The sequence below is a fragment of the Zonotrichia albicollis genome, chromosome 2, assembly GCF_047830755.1.
Source record: "Zonotrichia albicollis isolate bZonAlb1 chromosome 2, bZonAlb1.hap1, whole genome shotgun sequence".
Classification (NCBI taxonomy): domain Eukaryota; kingdom Metazoa; phylum Chordata; class Aves; order Passeriformes; family Passerellidae; genus Zonotrichia; species Zonotrichia albicollis.
Window position 1 is genome coordinate 53,154,759 of NC_133820.1, and position 21,747 is coordinate 53,176,505.

The 21,747-nt window shown below is 37.4% G+C and overlaps 1 protein-coding gene across 1 annotated transcript in view; it reads left to right on the top strand.

Annotated features, from left to right (window-relative positions):
• The window catches only part of ARHGAP42 (Rho GTPase activating protein 42), a 139,393-nt gene that overhangs the window by 69,068 nt on the left and 48,578 nt on the right, over window positions 1-21,747 (top strand). The window contains exon 4 of the mRNA XM_005482595.4: window positions 7,265-7,336. Coding sequence (XP_005482652.2) covers window positions 7,265-7,336 — 72 coding nt within the window. The remainder of the gene's footprint in view (window positions 1-7,264; window positions 7,337-21,747) is intronic.

Consider the following 21,747-nt stretch of genomic DNA (forward strand, 5'->3'; position numbering starts at 1 on the left):
CTGAATGGATCACAGGCATCCTATACTTATTTCTCCTCATTGTTTGGGAAGGGAAGCTTATGTGGCTCTATGCACAGAGACAATGGGTATATAATGTTGAGTGACTGAGTTAATTGCTCGGTAAGTCCTTGAGCCTCTTTGTGTTGGTATTGTTAATGTCCTTTGTCAGATCTTGCTGTTGGCAGTGCATGAACTGATTTATTAGGGGACACCTGAAGTTCCAGATTTTGTGTGATAGCTGTTACTTAAACTCAAAAATACATTTTCTCTTTCTCTATTTTCTTAATGCTAAGCCTTAGAGTTAATACTTCTCTGTTGTTCCTTGGCCCTAAAGCAAGTTAACCAGTTAGTTAGCATGGTCTTAAAAACCCAGGCTTTCAGGGTCATTCATAAGGCTTGGCTTCCTGGGAGGAAGAAGGGAACTTCGGCTCCACAGCCATTTCAGACACGAAGAATTTTGGTGCCTCCTTCCAAGAGAATCAAGTTACTGTTTTAATGAAAGTTTGTACTGGACCTTGGGATCTCGGAGTGCTAAAGTACCATAGATATTGTCTTTTGCCTTGAAGATTGAGCTACTAAAAAAAGGTAAGATGCGTGAGGGTGATTGCTGTGGGTACTTGCTATGTTGTACCCTTATCTAAGATAGCAGAGGTCATCATAACCCTGTTTAGGAACATGTGGAAACAGCCCAGAAAGCATATGCCTCAGCTATGAGACTGCTGGGGTATAAAATTAATGAAATGTGGCTTATATAAACACTTCATTCATGTGCTGATGTAATGAAAGCATTTTAAACTTAATTCTTTTTAATTACATACTGTGCTTAGTAGGATAGGGGGTAGTTAAAAATAGGAAAGAAAAAGAAGATAGTACAAGGGAGTATTTCTAAAATAATGTCAACTCACTCATTTCTGCCAATGAGCTCCCAAAATATATTGCTTACAAACTGTAGCTATTTTCTTCCTTGGCTGATATTTGGAAAGAGCAGAGGAAACTGTTGGGACAGAGAGAGACCCTGAGAGGACCTCCTGGTATTTGATATTCTCCCCAACTTACAAGAAAAAGTTGCATCTGGTTAATGATCACAAAGATAGTGACAGTACTTCCAAATCTAGTTTGTCCACTCATCCATAATTAGATGTTCTGATAGAAAAATGTATCAGGAGGCCTTCATTTACCAAGACCTCTACCAAGTAATTGCAAAGTCAAGATACACAAGACCCTGCAGATTGACTGAGTTGGTGAGAGCTTGGTGCTTATGCCTCCAAGGTTGTGGATTCAGTCCCTGGATGGGCCATGCTCTTAAGATTTCGACTTGATAGTCATTGTGACTCCCTTCTGACTCAGAATATCAGTGATCTGAAATTATGTTTGCAATGTTAATTCTAAAATATTATATCTATATATAACATTTTTCTATGTATATTTTCACTGCATATCAATGTGTGCTTTTTAGAATATCAATGATATGTGCAAAAAGAAGATGGTAGATCTGAATCAGATTCTTCATGAAGACTGATTTTTTTGAAAGTTGGCTGCTTTTTTATCTGCTTGGTCTGTAATCAGTCAAAAGGAAAAAGCTTCTGAGGACACCTAACATCTGAAATTCTTCAGTTGTTCTTCAGATGAGTTCTGTTCCTCCTCTAATGTTTTGAGGAGTCCATAAGGAGACTGGCCTTTCAGTGCTAAAGGCAGCCTTTTGCATGTCTAATTTTTTATTATATTAACAAACAATCACTTCAGGTTTGACACTACAGTAATGTATTTTTAAACTTAAACTGTGCAATATAGGAAATCGAAGTTCACTTGAAAACATTGAGAAAAAATCTGATCTAGTGGAAAGTATTGCTGCCTGTGACGGGGTGGAACCTGATGGTCTTTAAGGTCCCTTCCAGCCCAAATCATTCTTTGATTCATGTGTATAACTACTCCCAGCCTTGGCTAGTATGTGATTTATAAGCATCCCCTTGTGGCAGTATATTAATAACACTTGATGCAGCTTTAGGTTTTGGTAAGAAGCTGAATGTTGCATTACACATTGCATATGGAAGTGTCCATCCTATGTTATTAATTGTCTGTAGTTAAAACTTCGTAGTCTTCTCAATCTCCTTTATCATCAGCTTTACTTTAAATAAGTGGCAGTGATACTTTTAGGAAATTAACATAAGCTTAGATAGTGTTGATAGTGTTTGATGTAATTTTTTTTTTTTTTTGTAAAGGTGAGAGGTATTAAGATGAACTTTGAGAATATTATTTGTTTTTAAGTATGTGATTTGTCTGTGTAGAGTTTTCTGTACAAAGCTGTAAAAATATTTGTATTGCTAAGGTCAAGTAGTTACAGGCATTGAAATTCACAATATTAACTTTGTGTAATATTTACATTTTTTAACTTCTAAAACAGAAATTGTGCACTTAAATACATGACCAGTATTTTATTATGGCATATTTATATTATTTGTAGCGTTCAGTTGTATACATAAGTTATACAAAAGCCTGTTGTCTGTATTTGGTCTGAAGTGCTGTATTTGAAGATGTATTGATTAGGAGCTGCTGATGCTGTCCTCAGACTGAAAGAGGAGATATTTTGATCAGATGTTAGGAATTGTTAGTTATTGGGGAAAATATTTAAAATTAAATTATGTCTTTTTGTCTACTGGAGAAATATTTTTCTAAATTAGAAACGCATTACTGTGTATATATTAGCTATGAGATTTGTTGCCCCCTTTGAATGAATTTAATTTGTGTTTTCTAAAAGTCTTATCCTGACATGAAAAAAGTTAATATTTGTCAGCATTCAGAATTTGAGAGCCACTCAGTATTTCAGGGAAATGAGTTCTATATACCATGTGCTAGTGTGGTCATTCTGTGTTGCCATGAAAAGTAGTCACAGCAGGTTTTGGAGCAAAAAAATGTTTTTCAAAGATACACTATATAAACTCCACAGTTTTTCGTAGTTAAATTGTTTTGCTGTCATTCAGGTAGGTTTAATATAATTCTGTTTCTGCAAATATTCCTCACTTGAATTGTTGCTGTGTTCTGGCAATTGGTAAATTTGTTAACTCAGTTCTTTCTGTGACTTACCTAGTCCTTATCCCTACAAATGAAAATACCAAGCTCAAAAGGTATTGACTGTCCTCATTACTGCAGTTCAGCCCTGTAGACACTAAGGTGATGATAAAAGACTATAAAACAATTCAGGGCTTAAAATTTCTGTATTGTTAGTATGTAAAAATTAATTAGCAGCCACACTGATGTTTTTTAGGTGAATTTGTGTTTATATCCACTGGTTCTACCAAAGTAGAATTACAGATTGCCTTGAGTTGGAAGGGACCTTGAAGGTCATCCAACTCCAACTCTCTACCATGGGCAGGAGCACCTTCCACTAGACCAAGCTGCTCAAAGCCCCATCCAGCCTGGCCTTGAACATTTCCAGGGATGGAACATCCACAACTTCTCTGGGCAACCTGTCCCAGTAAAGGATTTCCTTCTAATATCTAACCTAAATCTGCCCTCTTTCCATGTGAATCTTTATCTACCCTCTTTCATTTTAAGTAAAAGAAGAAGAATGCTGCATGTACAGGCTGCATATCATTCGCTCTCCTAAATTCAGTAAAATCAGAAAACTGACTAGAAAAGAAAACTTAAGTGGTTTCACCATGTTCTCTCAAAGGCTGCCAGGGTATATTGAAATGTTGCAGCTATGCAACCAATGACCAAACTCATAAGTTGTCAAACTGCCTTAGAAAAAGTACTTTGAATTTTTAAGTGCTTCTTTTTCAAATATATTTTAAACTTCTGTATGGTTTTAGGGGTACTTATTTCAATGGTGCTTTTACCAACAAGTAGAATTAACTAGAACTAAGTGGAATTAAATATACCAAAGATAAAAATCTGAACAAGCTTTTTAGTCTGGAAAAATCAGTTTCTTTATTATTGTATATGATATAGCTCTCTCAAATGTCAAAATAATATTCTTCTGTTATGTCTGCTAATACTTGTCTAGCATGTTAATTAAAAAAAGACTGATGAACTGTCAGTAAATTTAGTTGTGGTATTCTTTTTCTGGAGAAAGATCATTGCTTTTGCCAAACAAGAGAAACAATCACGTAATTGGATTGACTGCCACATATTAACCATGCTGAGCACTGGAACTGTGTCACATTCAATAACTGTTAGATCAACAAAATGTAACTTCTCTAAAGGTGTGACTAATCTGAATAAGCATGGAAGGGTAAGATCCAAATTTTAGACACAAGATGGATATCTGAAGTTGCTGTTTACAAAAACTGTAACAGTCTTTTTGACATTGTTTGCCTGTTCCCAATGTCCCTGATTTCAACCAAACACAATAACTGAGTAGGAGAGGGATTATCATCTTGGCAGGAAAAAAGATAGTCTATTAGGACCACACAGTGAAAATTTCAGATTATCTAAAGCAGTCAGATTTCCACAGAAATGGTTGTGGGAGTATTGGATTGCTGCTTTAAAAGAAGACTTGGGCAGGGGGGAAGGGCTGTATGCAAATTTATAACCCTTAAGAATGAAACTGTGTGGTAGTTGTAGTGATAGTAATTTGCAAAGAAAGGAAATTAATAAGTGAATACGTAAGGCAAAAGTTCTTTCTCTATAATTTTCAGATTCCAAAAGCTAGGCCCAACCTGGTAGAAATTGATGGAAGTCTTTACACAGTGGAGCATTCTGCATCTTGTAATAGTGGCTGTTGAAATGCATCTGCTGGGATTTTTCTTAATTCCTTTGCTGCCACATTCTCCCTCCCCAAACCCAAAGCCTATTTCTTGTCTAGCTCCTAATTTTGCTGGGAGATGAATTGTCACAATAGGGTTCTTGCCAATAGAACCTTTCAGCCCAGGGATGAGCTTGCAGTGTGTTCTGTTGTTGTGGCTTAGCAGATCTCTTCAGAGGCACAGACCCTGTCTAGATGAAAGCCTAGCAATGCCTGCTGTCCGTTCCCATTTCATGAATAACTGTGGGAGTATAACATTGTGGTTCAGCTCAGCAAAGCCACTTACTTCTCAGCCAAATCCTCTCAGTTCTTCCTGTGTATTCTTCCATGGTGTTTGAAGCAGGAGTCTCTTTCCAAGTATCTTCTCATTTGCTTTGCAGCATCTTTGAATGAGATGGGTAGGAGTCGTGTTTCAGTCACTTTAACACTGCCAAGAGGACAGTGTATAGGAGTGAGGTCTCCTGGTGTGGCATGGAGGCTGCATGACCATGGCAGCATTGAGTCAAGGGAGGGGCCATTCAGCTCCACATGGGGTTAGTTTGACTGTCAGTGAGAGGCTAGTCAAACTGGTTAGTTTGACTAGCAACAAGACTAGTAGTGATTGCTGGTATCAGAAGTAACTACTTGATAGTATATATCTGTCTCTCTTAATTGAATATATTTAGCACTGAATCTAAAGGGCAGAGAAGAACTTAGCTTGGGATGTGGAAAAAACCAAAAAATTGCATCCGCATTTCCATATCAGTGACTCCAGCAATCATTTGTGGTTTCTGTATGTGTTGCTAAAAGCCATGTACATGCTCTGTAAGCTATCAAAATTTCCAGCTGCTACTTCCAGGCAAATTTTGCGTATAGTAGGCAAGTCATTTAAGATTTGCACTGCTGGTAATCTCCTTTAGTGATCCTTGGGATTAAAATTATCTTTTGCTAAGTGCATGCACTTTACCTTTTAAAAGGTGTTGAGTCCCAGTTAGATTGCTGGATAATCGCTAAAAATCTATATATTATTGGGAAGCATCCACTTGGAGAGTAAGGTAGTGTTGTAGTCTGGTCCAGTGGAACTGATGGAAGATGTTGAATGCAATGAAAACATTTCTTCTCATCCTCTGTGCCTTTTTTTGTTTTTAAATGTAGCACATTTTGATCATGGTATCACTGAGCATTCCAGTGTTGCCACTGCAGTCTTGGACTTCATTTCATAAGGGTGGCCAAGAGAGTCTCAGCTTCTCCTAAAACTTTGCCCTGCTAAGAGATGTGGTGATTCTGTGGTCTTTTGAATTGTAATGTTAGGTTTGGGAAGAAAGAAAGTGTGTTTTTATTTTAATAGGTTTATTCTATATGGTTTTGTTTACAGCCTTTTGAGAAGTTTTTGTGCTCAACTGACAATGTAACTTATCAATTACTGTTATGGAAGAACCACAAGAACTGTATTCATTCACATTTGGCTTAGGTACATGTTAGCTTTGCCCAGACCACTAAACCTGCCAAAGCCCAAATTATGAGTGTTGGTAAAGACTGTACTTGTGAGGAGAAAAAAGCTGTTTGTGCAGAAAACCCAGAGTTTTGCCTGTAGTCAGTATAATAGAATATTGTAATGTGCTTTATTGTACTTTATTTCTGATATGTTGACAGGTTTTAGTTTCTCTGATTTTCATCAGCAAAGTCAATTTAATTGGTTATTCTTCCTGTACCTAAAAGGCACGTGGGGAAATTATGCTTCCTTTCCTTGGAGAATGGCATGATGGCTTGGCTGCCATTTGTATTCTGCTGCTTGTGTGTTTCCAGTCCCAAATGACTACAGATGCTTTGGGTGATTGCTGCTGGGAATGGGTTTCAGGGAGGAGTTCCCAGGACTGGATTTACACTAAATAAACAGAGGCCAGAGGGGAAAACTGTGTTTCATTAAGAACTCTGGTTTAGGTTAAAAGGATAAAAATAGCTGCAGGACATCTCAAATTAGTTTAAAAACTAGAAAAGTGAAGGAACCCAATCTAGAGTATTTCTTTTAAGTACCCACATATCTTTTTAGAGTTCTCTGCCTCACTGTCTTCTGCTCTGTGTACCTAGGTCTATAATCCAAAGGGATAGCTGAAAATATTCAGCTGTCAATGTTTCAGATTCCGTAAACATAGACTTTTTTTAGTCAGTGCTGTCAGTATTCACATGTTTGTCTTTGTTCTGCCAAAATATATTCCTGAAAGTTTTTGTTTTCTATTCTGGTTTTAGACAAGATACAAGAAATAGAAGTAAAACACCAGAAAACCTTCTGCATATTGGAGAGAAAATTACTGCATCTTCCATTGAAATTCCTTTAGTTATTCATAAAAATGTTCCGTGGTAGACTAGTCTACATGTGTTTTGTATGCTTTGTGTAAAGAAAACCTAATCACTTGCCTTCTGCTCTTACCAGAATGTTTCGGACATGCATTTTTCAGTCTTGCACATTGGCAGAGTTACAGTGACTCCACTTTCTGCAAATACTCTGTATTAAGAAAACATCCTTTATGTTTAATATTGCAGATCCAGAATGCTAATGATGTGCTAATAGCACCGCTGGAGAAGTTTCGAAAAGAGCAAATAGGAGCAGCAAAAGTAAGTGGCTGGGGTTGTTTTTCATTTCATGTTTATTTGAGTTTATCAGTGTGTTTTGAAAGCTGGACTGAAAACAAGCATTTTGTATTCAAACATACTTGATGCCATCCTCATTAATATGTTAGCAAATTATACTTAATTCTTTGCTTCAGAGGAGGAGACAATTTAGAAATGGAGCTTAAAGACTGATAATCTGCATAGAAGATAGCTCTTGCTACTGTTGCACATTCCTACCATCTGGCATTGTGTTAATCTTCTGATGTCTGCATTTACATTATGCTGTGTCTTGGGTTAACCCAGAACCACAGGGAGGATTCAAACAGCTGCTATGAGTCCCTCAAACAGGCATTGTATAAAGACAGAAGACAGTTTCAGCACGATCTCTACCTCTGCTTTCCCTCTCCTCTTTACATGGCTGATGCAGTGCAATGGTTCATGTTCGTTTTGCCAGAGTATTCATCTTAATATTCTTCAGGGATTTTCCCATGGTGGAAGTGCTCCAGTTAGTAATTTTATCTGATTCTTTTCTGTTAAGTATTATATCTGTGTGAGAGAGACAATGCAGGTTGTCTATACCAGGGTTCACTAGTCAGCTCAGGAAATCAGATATATTGGGGAAAAGTATGTTGGAATTAACTGTTAGTCTAGAATAGCTGAATTTTTGAGTGGTTGTCAGTGTCTGCTTTCATTACAGTCTCTGGGCTATGCATAGATGATGCTGTGGTAGTCAATTAGAGGTTATTGTTCTTCCGTCTGCATGAATACACTAGTTCTAAAGCATTTTGCATCTCATATTAGTGCTCATAAAAATTTTTGGGAAACATTCATTTGTAAGGTTAAATGAGTACAAAAAAAAAAAGCTCTCTGATGTTGCAGGTGAGGTTTTGCTTGTGCTGTACTCAAAGAAACTCAGAAGAAGAACAGAGCTATTGGAAAGAGACACCAAAGGTTTATGCTTCTTGTACTGCTATTGTGAATGTGTATCAAACACATGGGGCTGCTTCCGCACAGGAACTAAGTAGATGTTTGTGAAGAATGTGTACTGTGAACTTGAGGTCAGATTTCTCTGAAGTGGGTGTTCTTTACCCTTTCACTTGATATGTTTTTGTGTACAACAACATTCTTCTCTTGTCCCACCCCTGTGCTGCTGTGAGATGCCGGACTGGGAGATTATTTACTATGCTGCATGAATCAGAACTTAATCCCAGCACAAAATTATTTTTAGTATTCAGTAGGTTTTAATAGCATCATCCAGTTCTTAGTAGTAGTGTTTCATTTCCTATTCTTATAGTTACAGGGATATCATTCTTCGGAGCACCCTATTTGAAAGCTTAACCCACCATTCTACTGACAGTCTTGCTGCATGACAGAGACAATCCATAAGTGGTTCACAGGACTCTGCAGAACTCTCTATGACACTCAGGTTTCCTTTGAATAAATATATCACTCAGTAGATGTCAACACATGAATAATGATCTAATTGAAGATGACTCCTTTGTTTTTTGTATCACCAAGAATATTTAAGGAAGGGCACTACAGGACAGGTTGAGTCCTCTCTGTTTGGTATATCACAATGGTTGGTTTCTTTTCCATATCTCTGCCATGTAAAATATGAGCATCTACTCCTCTTAGAGTTGTTTTGACTTGTCTGTGATCATACTATACTGTACAGAATGAGTTCAGGAGGGAGCCTGGCTCAGCTAACTCTTACTCCAGTGTCTAATGCACTTTATTATGCAGTGCTGTGTGTTTTGGAGAGTCCAGGATACTTGGCTTGACACATGGATACCCTAAAGAGAGCTCTCCCAGGTCATTGTTTTATAAAATGTCAAACAAACATATTTTCTAGCACTGCACATGGAGTTCAACTGCCAAATTCAGAAATGAGAGATTCAGAAAGCCGTCATAACCAAGTGTGATACATTTGCCTTTGAGTTGATTTTTATCAGTGGAAGCAATTATAGTTAGCCTTTAATTGAATGGTATCAACACAAACAAGTCAGAGCTTAATTACATTCAGTATTGTTTTTCTAGTAATTACAAAATAGCAGCGTATGATCTAGGAATAATGAGACCCATATGAAGTAGAGTTGAAATTTGGGCTTTGTGAAACCCATTATTGGTAAAGTGGAAAACATGGTCAGATTGTTTACTTCTGTTCACTGGGATCAGCCCTTGAGCATTTATGAGCTCTTATAAATATAGAATGAGTTGAGCTTGCTGGTTATTTATTTGCAGTTAAGGAAGGTTTGCACAGATACTTGGCTCTTAGAACTCCTCTGGAATGATCTGTGCTGATAGTCAACAGAAGATATAGATATTTTCTCGTTCGGATTTTAGGAGCAAGTTTCACAGAACACTGAGAATGTCACTTTTTATTTGTGATGTTTTCTAGACACATCAGTTGAGTGGACCTTACCAGGTCCACAGCACATGTGAGCTGCTTTTTTTTCCCTGTCGTTTTAGTCTAAAACAGTGTGTAGAACGTTATTTGTATCAAATCCAAACTTGCTTCTGTTTTTCTGTCATCCCTCTCCTACCCCAAAACATTTCTGTGTACATGTTGCTCTCTGAAGAGAAACTGGAGATGTCCCAGCTGACTAGAAGCTGGAGAAAGCTGTCCCAGTTTTCAAGAAGTGCAAAAAGGAGGACCCTAGAAAACACAGGCCTATTAGTCTGACTTCAGTGCCTGGTACAGTTATGGAGAAGATTATTCTGGGAGGTATCGAAAAACACCTGAAAGACAGTGCAGTCTTTGGTGACAGCCAGCATGGCTTCATGAGGGGAAACTCCTGCTTGTCAAATCCAATTTCCTTTCATGACAAGCTAACCTACCTAGCTGATCAAGAGAAGCCAGCTGATGTAATCTTTCTATGGTGTCACAGGATCCTTCTGGACAAAATGTCCAGCATTCAGCTGAATAAACACATCATGCTGTGGGTGAGGCACAAAGGGTTTTAGTGAGTGGGTGGCATCAGACCGATGACCTGTCACTAGTAGGGTTCCACAGGGTTCCATCCTCTGCCCTGTGCTCTTCAACATCTTCATAAATGACTTGGACACAGGACTGGAAGGGACACTAGGCAAGTTTGCAGATGAAGCAAAACTGGGAGCAGCTGTTGACTCCCTCAAAGATAGGGGCCCCTGCAGAGGGACCTTGACAGATTAGAGGATTGTGCTGCCCTCACCAACCAGATGAAATTCAATGTGAAAAACTGCTGGATTATGTATCTGGGATGGTTCAACCCTGGATGTACAGACAGACTGAGGAATGAGATGCTGCAGAGAGGGACCTGGGGGTCCTGGTCTGTGGCAAGTTGAACATGAGCCAGCAGTGCCCTGGCAGCCAGGAGGGCCAACCCTGTCCTGGGGGCATCAGGCACAGCATGGCCAGCTGGGCAAGGGAGGGGATTGTCCTGCTCTGCTCTGCTCTGCTCTGCTCTGGGGCAGCCTCACCTCCAGTGCTGGGGGCAGTTCTGTGTGCCACAACATAAGACAGGAAGCTATTAGAGAGTGTCCAAAGAGGGGCTCTGAATGTGGTGAAGGGTCTGGAAAGGAAGCCATACAAGGAGACACTGAGATTGCTTGCTCTGTTCGGCCTGAAGAAGAGGAAACAGGGAAAACTTCATTGCAGTCTGCAGCGTCCTCATTAGGGAAGCAGAGGGGCAGGCACTGATCTCTTCTCTGTAGTGACCAGTGACAGGACCTGAGGGAGTGGTCTGAAGCTGAATCAGGGGAGGTTTAGACTGGCTATTTATAAAAGGTTTCACTAGAGGGTGGTTGGGCACTGGAACAGGCTCCCCAGGGAAGAGGTCACACACCAGCTTATGTAAGATCAAGAACCGTTTGGACAATGCCCTCGGGCACATGGTGTGACTCTTCGGGACGGTCTTGAGCAGAGCAGGAGCTGGACTTGATGATCCATTTGAGTCCCTTCCAACTCAGCATATTCTGTGATATTGTGATTCTGTGGATGGTGCAAACTCCACAGGATAGCTGATAGTAATGTCATATTTCTAGAGTTGTCACTTCACAATTAATTTGCATCATAATATCTTATGGACAAACGTTTAAAGGGATTGGTAGAGAAGCACAAGATTGGTATGCCTTTAGTATTGGCCATGTTATGCCTTTAGTATTGGCAATGTTAGCAGTAGCTAGAGATCCAAGCAGCTGTTGGGTGTTGGACTCTGTCTTCTAATTGGACTTTATACATTTTAGTACCCTATTAAGCTGTGTTTCCAAATTTTGTGGAAGAAAAATATTGTTAGGTAGTTGTGTTACCAACATACAAAACAGGAAATTATATTAGGTACTACTGTCAGATTTTGCTGGGGGTAAAGACTATGTGAGAGAGCACTTAAAAGTTATTTCTAGGGTTTTTTTTCTTTTTTTTTTTTAATGAAACACCAGATAAAATTCAGTTGCAGGTAAATACAACCAAACCCCAGCCTCCCAAGGGAAAAAAGGGGAAAATGTTATAAATTATGAGAATCACAATTTTATTTTAAAAATAAAATCTTTAAACATTAAAAATTTTATTTTAAAAATAAAATCTTGTGAACTTATTTATTACATAAATAAGTTCACAAGATTTTTTGCTACCATGATGAATATTCTAGAATTTTTTTTAATATAGAGAATGCAAATATTTAATTTTTTCTTCAAAACTATAGTAAGTTTAGGCAAAAATATGGTCTCAGAAATCAAAAAGAATATGGAAAATAAAATATATCCTGCTGACGTTACAAAGCTATATTTTAAATACAAGGACCATATAAACCCAAGAGTGCAAAGTTCAAGTGTTTTTGGAATAACACAAGAATAACATTAAAGACCACTTCTTCACATGCACTTCAAAAACCTGAAGGTACCCAACAAATTTGAGAAACATTCCCCATAAAACATTAGTGTTTGTAATCTAACCAGCAATATACAAATCTACATCACTTGCTCTTCTTGATTTATACTACTTGCTCTTCTGTTTTTATTGCACATATTTCAGTTATTCCTTTTCTGTACACACTCAGTTTAAATAAAGCTGAGTTCTCTCCAGAGACTACACAAACCCAGCTTTGCATTGGACAGCCTGTTGATTTACTCCATCTGAGTTTAAAAAAATGACCTCTCCAATTATTGTAGCAAGGCGAGCAGAAGCCGGGTGAGGTAACTGAGAAAGGATTCCAGGCACGAAGCCTTTTGCCTTATTTGGTCAATGTGGTTTGCGAGGCCCCAGCTGGTAATTCTGGTGAGCTCAATGTGTGATGTGTTATGGACAATAAAGCCAAACCTTCCTCTTTCTTTTTATCCATTGAGTACAGTATTTGGCAATATTTGTTCCAATGTTCATTGACCTTTAATACAACTTAAATCAGATCAAAGACAACAGAAGCAATTTTGGTTTTAAGACTTAAAAGGAGAGTTTTGTGTCCTCCTTACAATTCCATCTGTTTGTTTCATAAAATAATTTGTTTTGGCCAGGAGGATTAGTTTTTATCATTATTTAATTTCATTCATTTATTCAAAGCAGTGAATTCCTTTCTTCTTGGGAAACAAATCCGTATTCACTGCTGGGATTAATTTTCACACATCTTTGCTCATATCTATCTTCACATGTAGGCATGCAGGAGGTAGCACGTTCTCTCTGTGTTTAATTTGGATTGTCTAGAAATTGAGGAGCATGAAACAAACAAAACCCCCATTTTTTAAGGTCTGTCAGAAAGCTGTCAGAGCAGCATTTTAGATAAGTATCTGAGATGGTTAGAAATACCAGGATGCCCATTTTGGTGAATCAATTTCCTTGGTATCCGATGAAGTCATAGCACTTGTTGTCCTTTAACTGAGAAAAATGAGTGGCCTTGCTGTAGTAGGTACGGCAGGAGGTGTTTCATTACAAGTGGTGTCTGTCACTCAGACTTTAGTATTTGCATCCACTAGATTTGGTGTGTTTTAATGTCAGTCTGAACCATGGAGGGAGGGGGCCAGGAGAAGGAAGCACAATGAGAGGACAGGCAAGGGGTATTATTGATGGCCAAATGTTTTGAGTTAAAATGCAACAGTTTCTCAAAAAGGCTTAGTACCAGTTACCTGATGTCTTCCTTGATAACTTATTCTGTAGGCAAGGAAATACAGGGGATCAAACCTATTTCTATTTCAGCCAGTCTTTTATAACACTCTACATGAGTCATTGTAATGTAGTTTAGATGGGGCTTAGTATGAGAAACCCAGTCTGTCAGAGGAACTAGCTCAATGCAAAAGGGCAGTGAGTTTTGTTTATGGGAGGGACTGTGGTTAGAGAGAAGTCACCAGTTAGAAGATCCCATGGGGCAATTTGAGATCAGTCTGTTGTTTTATTTTTGGTAATGACCAGGTATAAAAAAAAACTGATGGTATTGCCATAGGTTGCTGAGATAGAGGAGGAGGGCTGGAGGATTTGGTATAAAGGGTAAGAATAAATAATTGAGCATGAGGAACTGATTGTTCTCCATGGTCATGAGACAGCTGCATACCAAAAGATCCGCTGTACTGATGAATAACTCATGGCAATCTCTTTAGGTATTATAGGTTAATAGGCATCTATCTCTGGTAGATAAAGAAGCACAAATTTTCTCTAGCTTTTTGTTTACTTACATAAATCCTCAAGTTTTGGTTAAAGTTTCTGAACTGTGAAAGCTGTGAATTGCACCTAGTAAATACATTTCATTCCAAGATTTTGGTCCTAGAACACTTTCATTTGAGAAATAATCCAATATAGGTTGTCTAATCTGATATTTTACTTAAACTAGCATTATCAAATGCAAGAAATGAGAAATCAGAACTTGCATTTAATGAAAATGTATAATATTAAATTATTTTTTAAATTGATCAAATGTATTTTCCTGTATTTATTCGAATAAATGTAGGGAAATATCAAGCAGTGAAAGACCTATTTTTTGCCATGAATAAAATAATTGTAATGCCAGTATGATTAGCCATTGCTTCTTCTACACTTGTGTATGTGAAATATTTGGGAAGTTTTGAAAACATTGGTGATGAGCCCTTTATGCATACATTTCATCTAAGCAAGTCTTACTTTCTCCTGTGCAGAGCCAAACCATTAAACTGGAAGACAACACTGGCTGACCCAGAGTCTTTTTGAAGTGGCTGGTCTTCTTGGGTCAGCTCAGGCAAATGAAACAAAATTATTTTCTCACTGCAATTTGCTTCAATTCAATTACTGTTTCATTCAAAGTTGACAAGTTTTTAGGAAGTTAACAGAATAAACAAAGAAAAGAAAGACAACAATCCTAAAAGCTTATTTCAATTTTAGTGTATTCTTTTAAAAGATGAGAATGAAAACCCAAATCTCATAGGATAGTGGACACAGTGATTAAAAACTGTTGGTTCAGTGTGTTAACTGCAGGTGTTTGGGAGGAAAACAGTTAATGTTATGTGCATAATCAGTTTTAATAAATTCTGGTAAATGCAGCCTCTCTGTTATAAGTGAGTGTGATTATCTGGCTTACTGACTAAAACCAGTTTTTGAAGCTTCATTTTTTCTGCAGTTTAATAAGATTCTAATTTGCATCATAAAGAAAACAGATATAAATTAAGGATAAATAAATTAGTCCCCTGTAGTAAATTGGAAAATAATTTACTATTCTACCACAACGTTTAAGAATTAAGGCTTAGAATAAATGTGTAAATTGGTGGAATTGTTTAAGTGAGCATGCAGTGTACCTTTCTTAGCAAAAAGAACCATTAATTTTTTAAAATCTACAGCTAGTAAAGCAAAAAATAATAAAAACTTAGGTAATGTTAGCCTTTTTACTGAAAAAGGACAAAAGAATATAAAATTGCAAGAAAACTTTGACATCTTCTAATTGAATAAAGGCTTTTTTTCTTGCTAATCTGCTGCAGCCTACTGTGGTGTGTGTCACAGGAAGGACTCAGGAAGGTTGCATCCTGACCCTGAGCAGATGCTAGAATCCTGCTGGACTCCTGAACTGTGATCAAAAGTATGAGCAAAGACATTGACCTTCAAACTTAATTTCCAGCTCACAGGGGAACTAAACTTCTTAGTGGATGTTTGAGGGCATGGAGGATTTGGCAAACAGAGTGCAGTAGCTCTACTCACCTGTTAAATTCTTTCTAGCCTTGCTCTTGGCCGCAGTGTGGACAGGATCATGTTCCCACACCTGAAAAGCAAGTCTCAAGAAGGATTATGAGAAATACAGGAAGTGGCCAATTGCCCAGGCACAGAGCAGGACAGGACTTAAAAAAGCAGAGTTTGGTATTCTGCTCCTTGCACAAGGAGCAGTTCAAAGGCACCTAGTCCCCTGCTCTTCCTCCCCTTGTTCAAAATTAGAGTCTATCCTGAGTTTTAGCATCCTTAATCAAACCAAATTCATTATGTTTTGAAAAAGACCTTCTCTTAGCCTACAGGGATTACTTCAGAATTGTGCTTGTGGGTGTTGTGTAGTGCCACAGCTGTACTGAAATGCTTAAGTCATGAGGTCTTATACATGGGTATGAATTCATCTGTTAATCTTACTCTGTTACATGTTGGGGTTTTTCTTTAGCAATTTGGAGGAAGATTAAGGTCTCTTTCTGCATTGCTTTCCTTTGTTTTGTGGTGTCGTTAAGTTAACAGCATAAAAATAGATACAGAGTTAGATAGTTAGTTACAATTTGGGCATTGTTTGGACATTTCTCAGATGATGTGGGGTCTGTGGGTCTTTATTCCATATGAATGGTGGAGTTGCCTTTTTCCATTCTAAATAGAAAATCATTTGATCAGCTGTATTGCCATAGATTTCCCTTCATCCAGTATCTTGTTCTATCTATGCAGCAGATTCTGCAGGGGCCTGGGAATATACAAATTTGAATCTCCTACTAATATAGCAACTTTGCTTTTGGTAAAGCAAACTCTGAAATAGCTGTCTTCCAAAGTGAAGTGGATGATTGTATCTGGGAACTATCCTTTCTGTGCTGAAACAAAAATGGACGTCATTACTTTAAACTTTATTGTGTTTTGGTAGATATGGGAGCATCAAGAGATCCATCTCTCCACCAAATAAAGCAGTTTTGTTATTTCAGGACCTGTCAGGTTATAGTAGCTACCACAGAACTGTTTGTTCCTGTGGAGCTTGCCAAGAAGGGGTGGTCTCATATCCTTGTCTTGATGAGAAGATTAAATACCCACACCCAAGAAGTAATCTGAGAGCACTCGGTGAGCTTAACAACGCCACTGGGGAGGCTTAACTTTTCACCCCAAAGTGATAGTTTGTGTTCTTTTATCAGTGTTGTAAAAGAGACTCTGAAAATAGATGCTTTCAAAACAAAGCAAAACAAAATCAATTCTGACATTGACCTCAGACTGTTTCCTTTTTTTTCCCCAAAAAATATCTGTAAACAGCAGTTTCCAGTTGCGTGTATTAATCTAAAATATTTCTCAAAGCACGCCTCAAGTTCTTCCTCAGGTCAGCGCTGCAGTCCTGTCGCGATGACGTTGGAGCTGCCCTGGGACCACGAGCGGTGCTGAATGTGCTGCTGGCACTCTGGGATCAGTGATGTTGGCTGATTGGCTGGCATAGATGGGAGATTCCCAAAGAGGGTTTAAAAAAAGAAATTACTAGTTAAGAAAGGGATATTTTTATCTGCAGCTTTTGAAATAAAGCAGTGAGTATGTGAAGTTCTAAGCTGTTCTGTTGGAATTGCTTTATTTGAATGACATTTTGTTCTTTGCAGCTTTTTTCTTTATCTTTGCTCTCAGTGCAAAGATGTAACAAGATGTAACTTTTTTCTTTATCTTTGCAACAAAGCAAAGATGTTGCTAACTACGCAGATGAAGTGACCTCTTCAAGAGCTCCTAAAGAGCATGGCTAACTTTGTTTTTGAAATCATTTTAAGTCACAAGGTTTTGTACAGGAACATACCTCTTCCTGTTACGATAAAATATTTTAAACTTCAGAAAGCTATCCTAAACTTGATGCAGATAAAACAAAGTCAGTTTCTGATGTTCTAGGGGGGTTCTCCATATTATTTAAGCAGTAACTTGATAATATCCAAAGTAAGCTATTCCAGCAAAAATACTTCATATTTAGTAGACAGTAAAGCAATAAAATGAGATTTCGTGTGTAGACTTGCCAGTCCTGCTTCTTGGGCAGGGATTTAGAAGATTCCCAGACACAGAGCAGCTACTCCTGGAATCAGCAAATGCCAAATAAACTCAAGACAGCTTTGCAGTTGAATAACAGGGAGTCTAATATGTCCTGCTTTGTGACCTGACAGTACTGGTAGGTTTGCATGCATTTTCACAGCAATACTGGGAACTTCTAATATTTTTGTTTCCATCTCAAGAGAGAATTTTTTAGAGAAAAACAAGTGACATCCTACAAACACATTTTCTCACCTAATAGTATCTGCTTTTTAATTTAAAAACATCTGATGGAATTACATAGAGAATTATTAGGAAATTGATTCTCCTCTTCCAGGATACACTTTTGAAAGTACCTGATACTCGGATCTGTAAAGGCAGTACAGGGGGAAAAGAACATTTTCTTCAGAAGTTTATGAGCCTGAAAGTAAATTATCTCTGGCAAGGTTATTCAGTATTTTACACAGATGTAAACTCCAGTTAAACTTAAATTAGTTTTGGCTTGTTTCAAGTATATTTCAGTTTTATGTATTCCTTACCTGATTTTAATTGAGGTTATTTTTTTAACTGCCAGTTTCTAGTATCTGTCTTCATAGCTTTAATGCTGCTAAACAGTCTTGTATTCCCAGTTTATTGCCTTGTTATACCTCATAGTTGCAATATGTTCTTTTTATTATAATTATTTGTGTCTTATACTATATTGTTTTCTGGATCATCATGGTTTGCATATGGTTGTTCTTTTTTAGTAAAGAAATGGTTTTAAGATTTATAGTCATTTGGACATTTAATTTTCTACATGATGCATTCTGCTTCAATTTGGAAGTGTTTTCACTAGCAGTTATGAGGAACATAAGACATAATTTATGAATATATTAACCCTATTTTATGTCAATCAACAAGGATTTTTTTATGAACTATGTTACAAATTTGCTTCACTTCATATTACTTGCTAATGATACATAAACCATGTCCTTTAACTTTTCTGACTTTCTTCTGGATTTGGGGAAACCCCATAGTCTAACAGTACATTAAATTCTGTTTTGGAGGAGTAAAAGGAGGGAAGGACTTTTATATCACCTTTTCACTTTTTCTTCTGGAAAAAAAGACTTGTCACATCTTTCAACCTGTTCTTGAACCCTTTGCATTCACATAGCAAATCAAAATTTATACCAAAAAGAAGTTCTTCCTATCCAGACATATCTTAAAATGCATGCTGTGGTCTCAGATGCCAGTGATAATTCCAATACTATCAAAGCAACCAAAACCCAGCAACTCACCAACTACTTCCGTGAGAATGCTCAACAAAACCTTAGGCAACATAAAATGGAAGGTGAATTCACTATTTTCTCCTCAGAGGAGCAGTTGTGAGACTCTGAGATTTTAAATTTTCCAAGAAGTGCATAGGATCTTAGCTCAAATCAATCTTTCCAAAACTAAGTTTAGTTTATTTTCTAGACTACTGTTCTATTTTTGTTTGTCCTGCTACTTAGTAAGACATGGTCCCCAAACTCACATCTCCAAACAAAATCCCACTAACTTTGTAAAAATAAAATTTATTTTTTTTGTTTGGGAGGTAATGAAAAAGATAGCTTTGAGAAAATATATTTGAAGTCTAACATTCTAGCAATGAACCTCTCCAGTCTGTTGTTGCAAAAATCAACATTTTTGCAGTTGTTGTCAAAGAGAAAGAAAAGGGATGTGGCTTTATTGATCTCCACAGAGTTCACTGTTACCTTCCAGTTCTTCAACTGACAAATGTGTCTGACTTGATCTATATTCAAGTCTTACTGTTGTATTTATGTGCCAGTTTCTACAGTTTCTAAACCTCAGTTTGAGTTGGTGAAAAAATATGTACTAATTCTGGGTGAGGGGAAGAAAAAAATCGTCATGGCCATGTTTCACAATGTTTATTTGCTTTCTGATTAAGGTATTCTCCTCTTTTCAAGGTATTGACTTCTTTTTTCCCAAGTAGCTTCTTTGCAATGATTTCTGGTTTAATTTCCTTTCATGATCCTTTTAAAATAATTTCTTGCAAAACATGTTTATTTTACGGTTTCAACAAGGATAATGTTTTTGTGGGATTTTTTACGAATTAGCTTCTTAAAGTGTTAAGTATTAATTTTGCAGCAAACAAAGAGTTAAAAAATTTCCTTATGGACAGATACAAGATATAGCTAATAGATAAATATAACACCAAAATGTTATATTAGTAGATACGGGACTAAAAAAAGGGAAGAGAATGAGAAGGACAGCAGAGGCTCTTTTCTGGAAAAATAAAGAGGAATAATTTATGTAATTATTCTGAAGATACATATAACAGTTTTGACATTAAATACTGCCCATGAAGTAGTGGTAGACCATTATAAAAATACTAGATTTCTTGATATTTCCTGTGGAAAAGGAAAGTCAGCTTTAAAATACAACAACAATTTATGCTTTATATCTAAAAATACAGCTAGTGGGTAAAATTTGTAGGAATCATGCCAATGATTTGTAGCATGTATATGGTTAGTTACGGCATGCAGTCAAAATCTTTCTGAGCAGGGGAAAAACTATCTGACTCACTTGAGTCAACTTTTTAATATAATTCTCAGCAATTGATCTCTGGACTTCTCACAGCCATAAATATTTGTAAAATAAGAGGAATACAAGAACACCTTTTGACTTAAACTTCTAACTGGCAGGCCTATAATTAGAAGTATCTCAAGCAAAATTTATACTTGAAAAGATAATTTTTTGGAGGTTTTCTAATCAATTTTGAAATAAAACTATGCAGGAAATCTGAGCAGAGAGAATAAAACCAGGAATTAAACCTGGATCCAGTATTACATGACTTAAGTCTCTCAAGAGGGTGCTGGCAGTTAGTAAGGCTCCATTAAATGCTGTAAGGCGAGTGTGTGGTTAAGGGCTTTCCTAATGGGCTTCCTAGAAATTTGAACCAAACTGTAAATATTTTTGAACTGATATAAGGCTTGACACACCTGAGAATGGTTAAACAACTATACAAAGACATTTACAGTGTTTAGAATTTGCAGGACTTAGTCTAGACAAAAGGTGTTGATGACTTATATGACTGACTTATATCAGTGTAAATCACACCAAGGATTAATATGATGTAATTTCTCTTTTTCTGTGCTTAGATTTTTTTTATTGCACCCTCCCAGTTATCTCACATGGACTTAGGAGTTTTTATCATATGTTCTATCTGATACTTTGAAAGAAAAGGTTGATACTTTTCCAGAGCAAAGAGAAAGGATGAAGTTTACTGCAGGAACGATGTGCAAGGGTGAAAGAAAGCTGGAGTCTGAGGGGAATAAGAGACAGTACAGAGATCAGGAATTAGCATCTTCCTTATGGCCACATGCCTTAAGCTTTGTGTCATGACTGGTACAGTCTGTTCTGGTAACAGTGCAGCACAAGCTTTCTTATCCAACCACATTTCTTCTCCTTGGGGTTTGATCCAATGTGGAATCTAGGCAAAAGCAATCACATCTCCTAAACTTTGAAGAGATGTTTTTGCGTGGAAACTTCCTTTGAAAGCCTCTTAGTATGTGGAAAAGTATATTTCTCAGTCTTATGGGCACAGATTGCTGGGACCAGGATTCAGATAGTTTATTTGGGCAGGGGCTGTGTGTAAAGTGTTTTGAGGGCTGCAAAAGAACAGGCTAAAGCAGGAATAAGCTGAGTCTGTGACTCCACTTAGGATGAGCCTGTGTGCTGTGAGTCACTGACTGAGTGTGTGAGACAAGAGCTATTTTGGCATAAACTGTTTATTCTCATCCAGAACATGAATCACCTGCTTCTGAGTGTATCTTTTTTTTGCTAATTTTTATTAAGTAAACAGATTTCAGAGGCTTCAGTACATCCAAATATGTGGGTTTTACTGGCACGTTGGAGGACCTTCCAAGCAAAGGAAACTCACTCACCTGTTGGGGCCAGTATTTTTTATACTTTTCCCAGAAACATGTCTGAGTAATCACAGCAATGCCAGAAACACTATCCTGCTGCAAACTTATTCCCAGGAGTACCGCCAGGTAAAGATGCTAGTGCAGTCCAAATTGCCAAGAGATCTTTACTTGCATTTTATTTCTGTTAGTCTTTTTACTTTGTCAACTTCTACCTTTGAAGGAAGAAGGTCTTGTTTAAGTTAAAATCTGAAGAAGGAGGAAGAAGTTGATCTGATGTGTTGTGTCTGAAAACACTGCACTTGGGCCAGAAGTTGTCCTGGTGACAGACAAGCTCCAATTTGTAGTTTTCTGTTTAACATAACTGG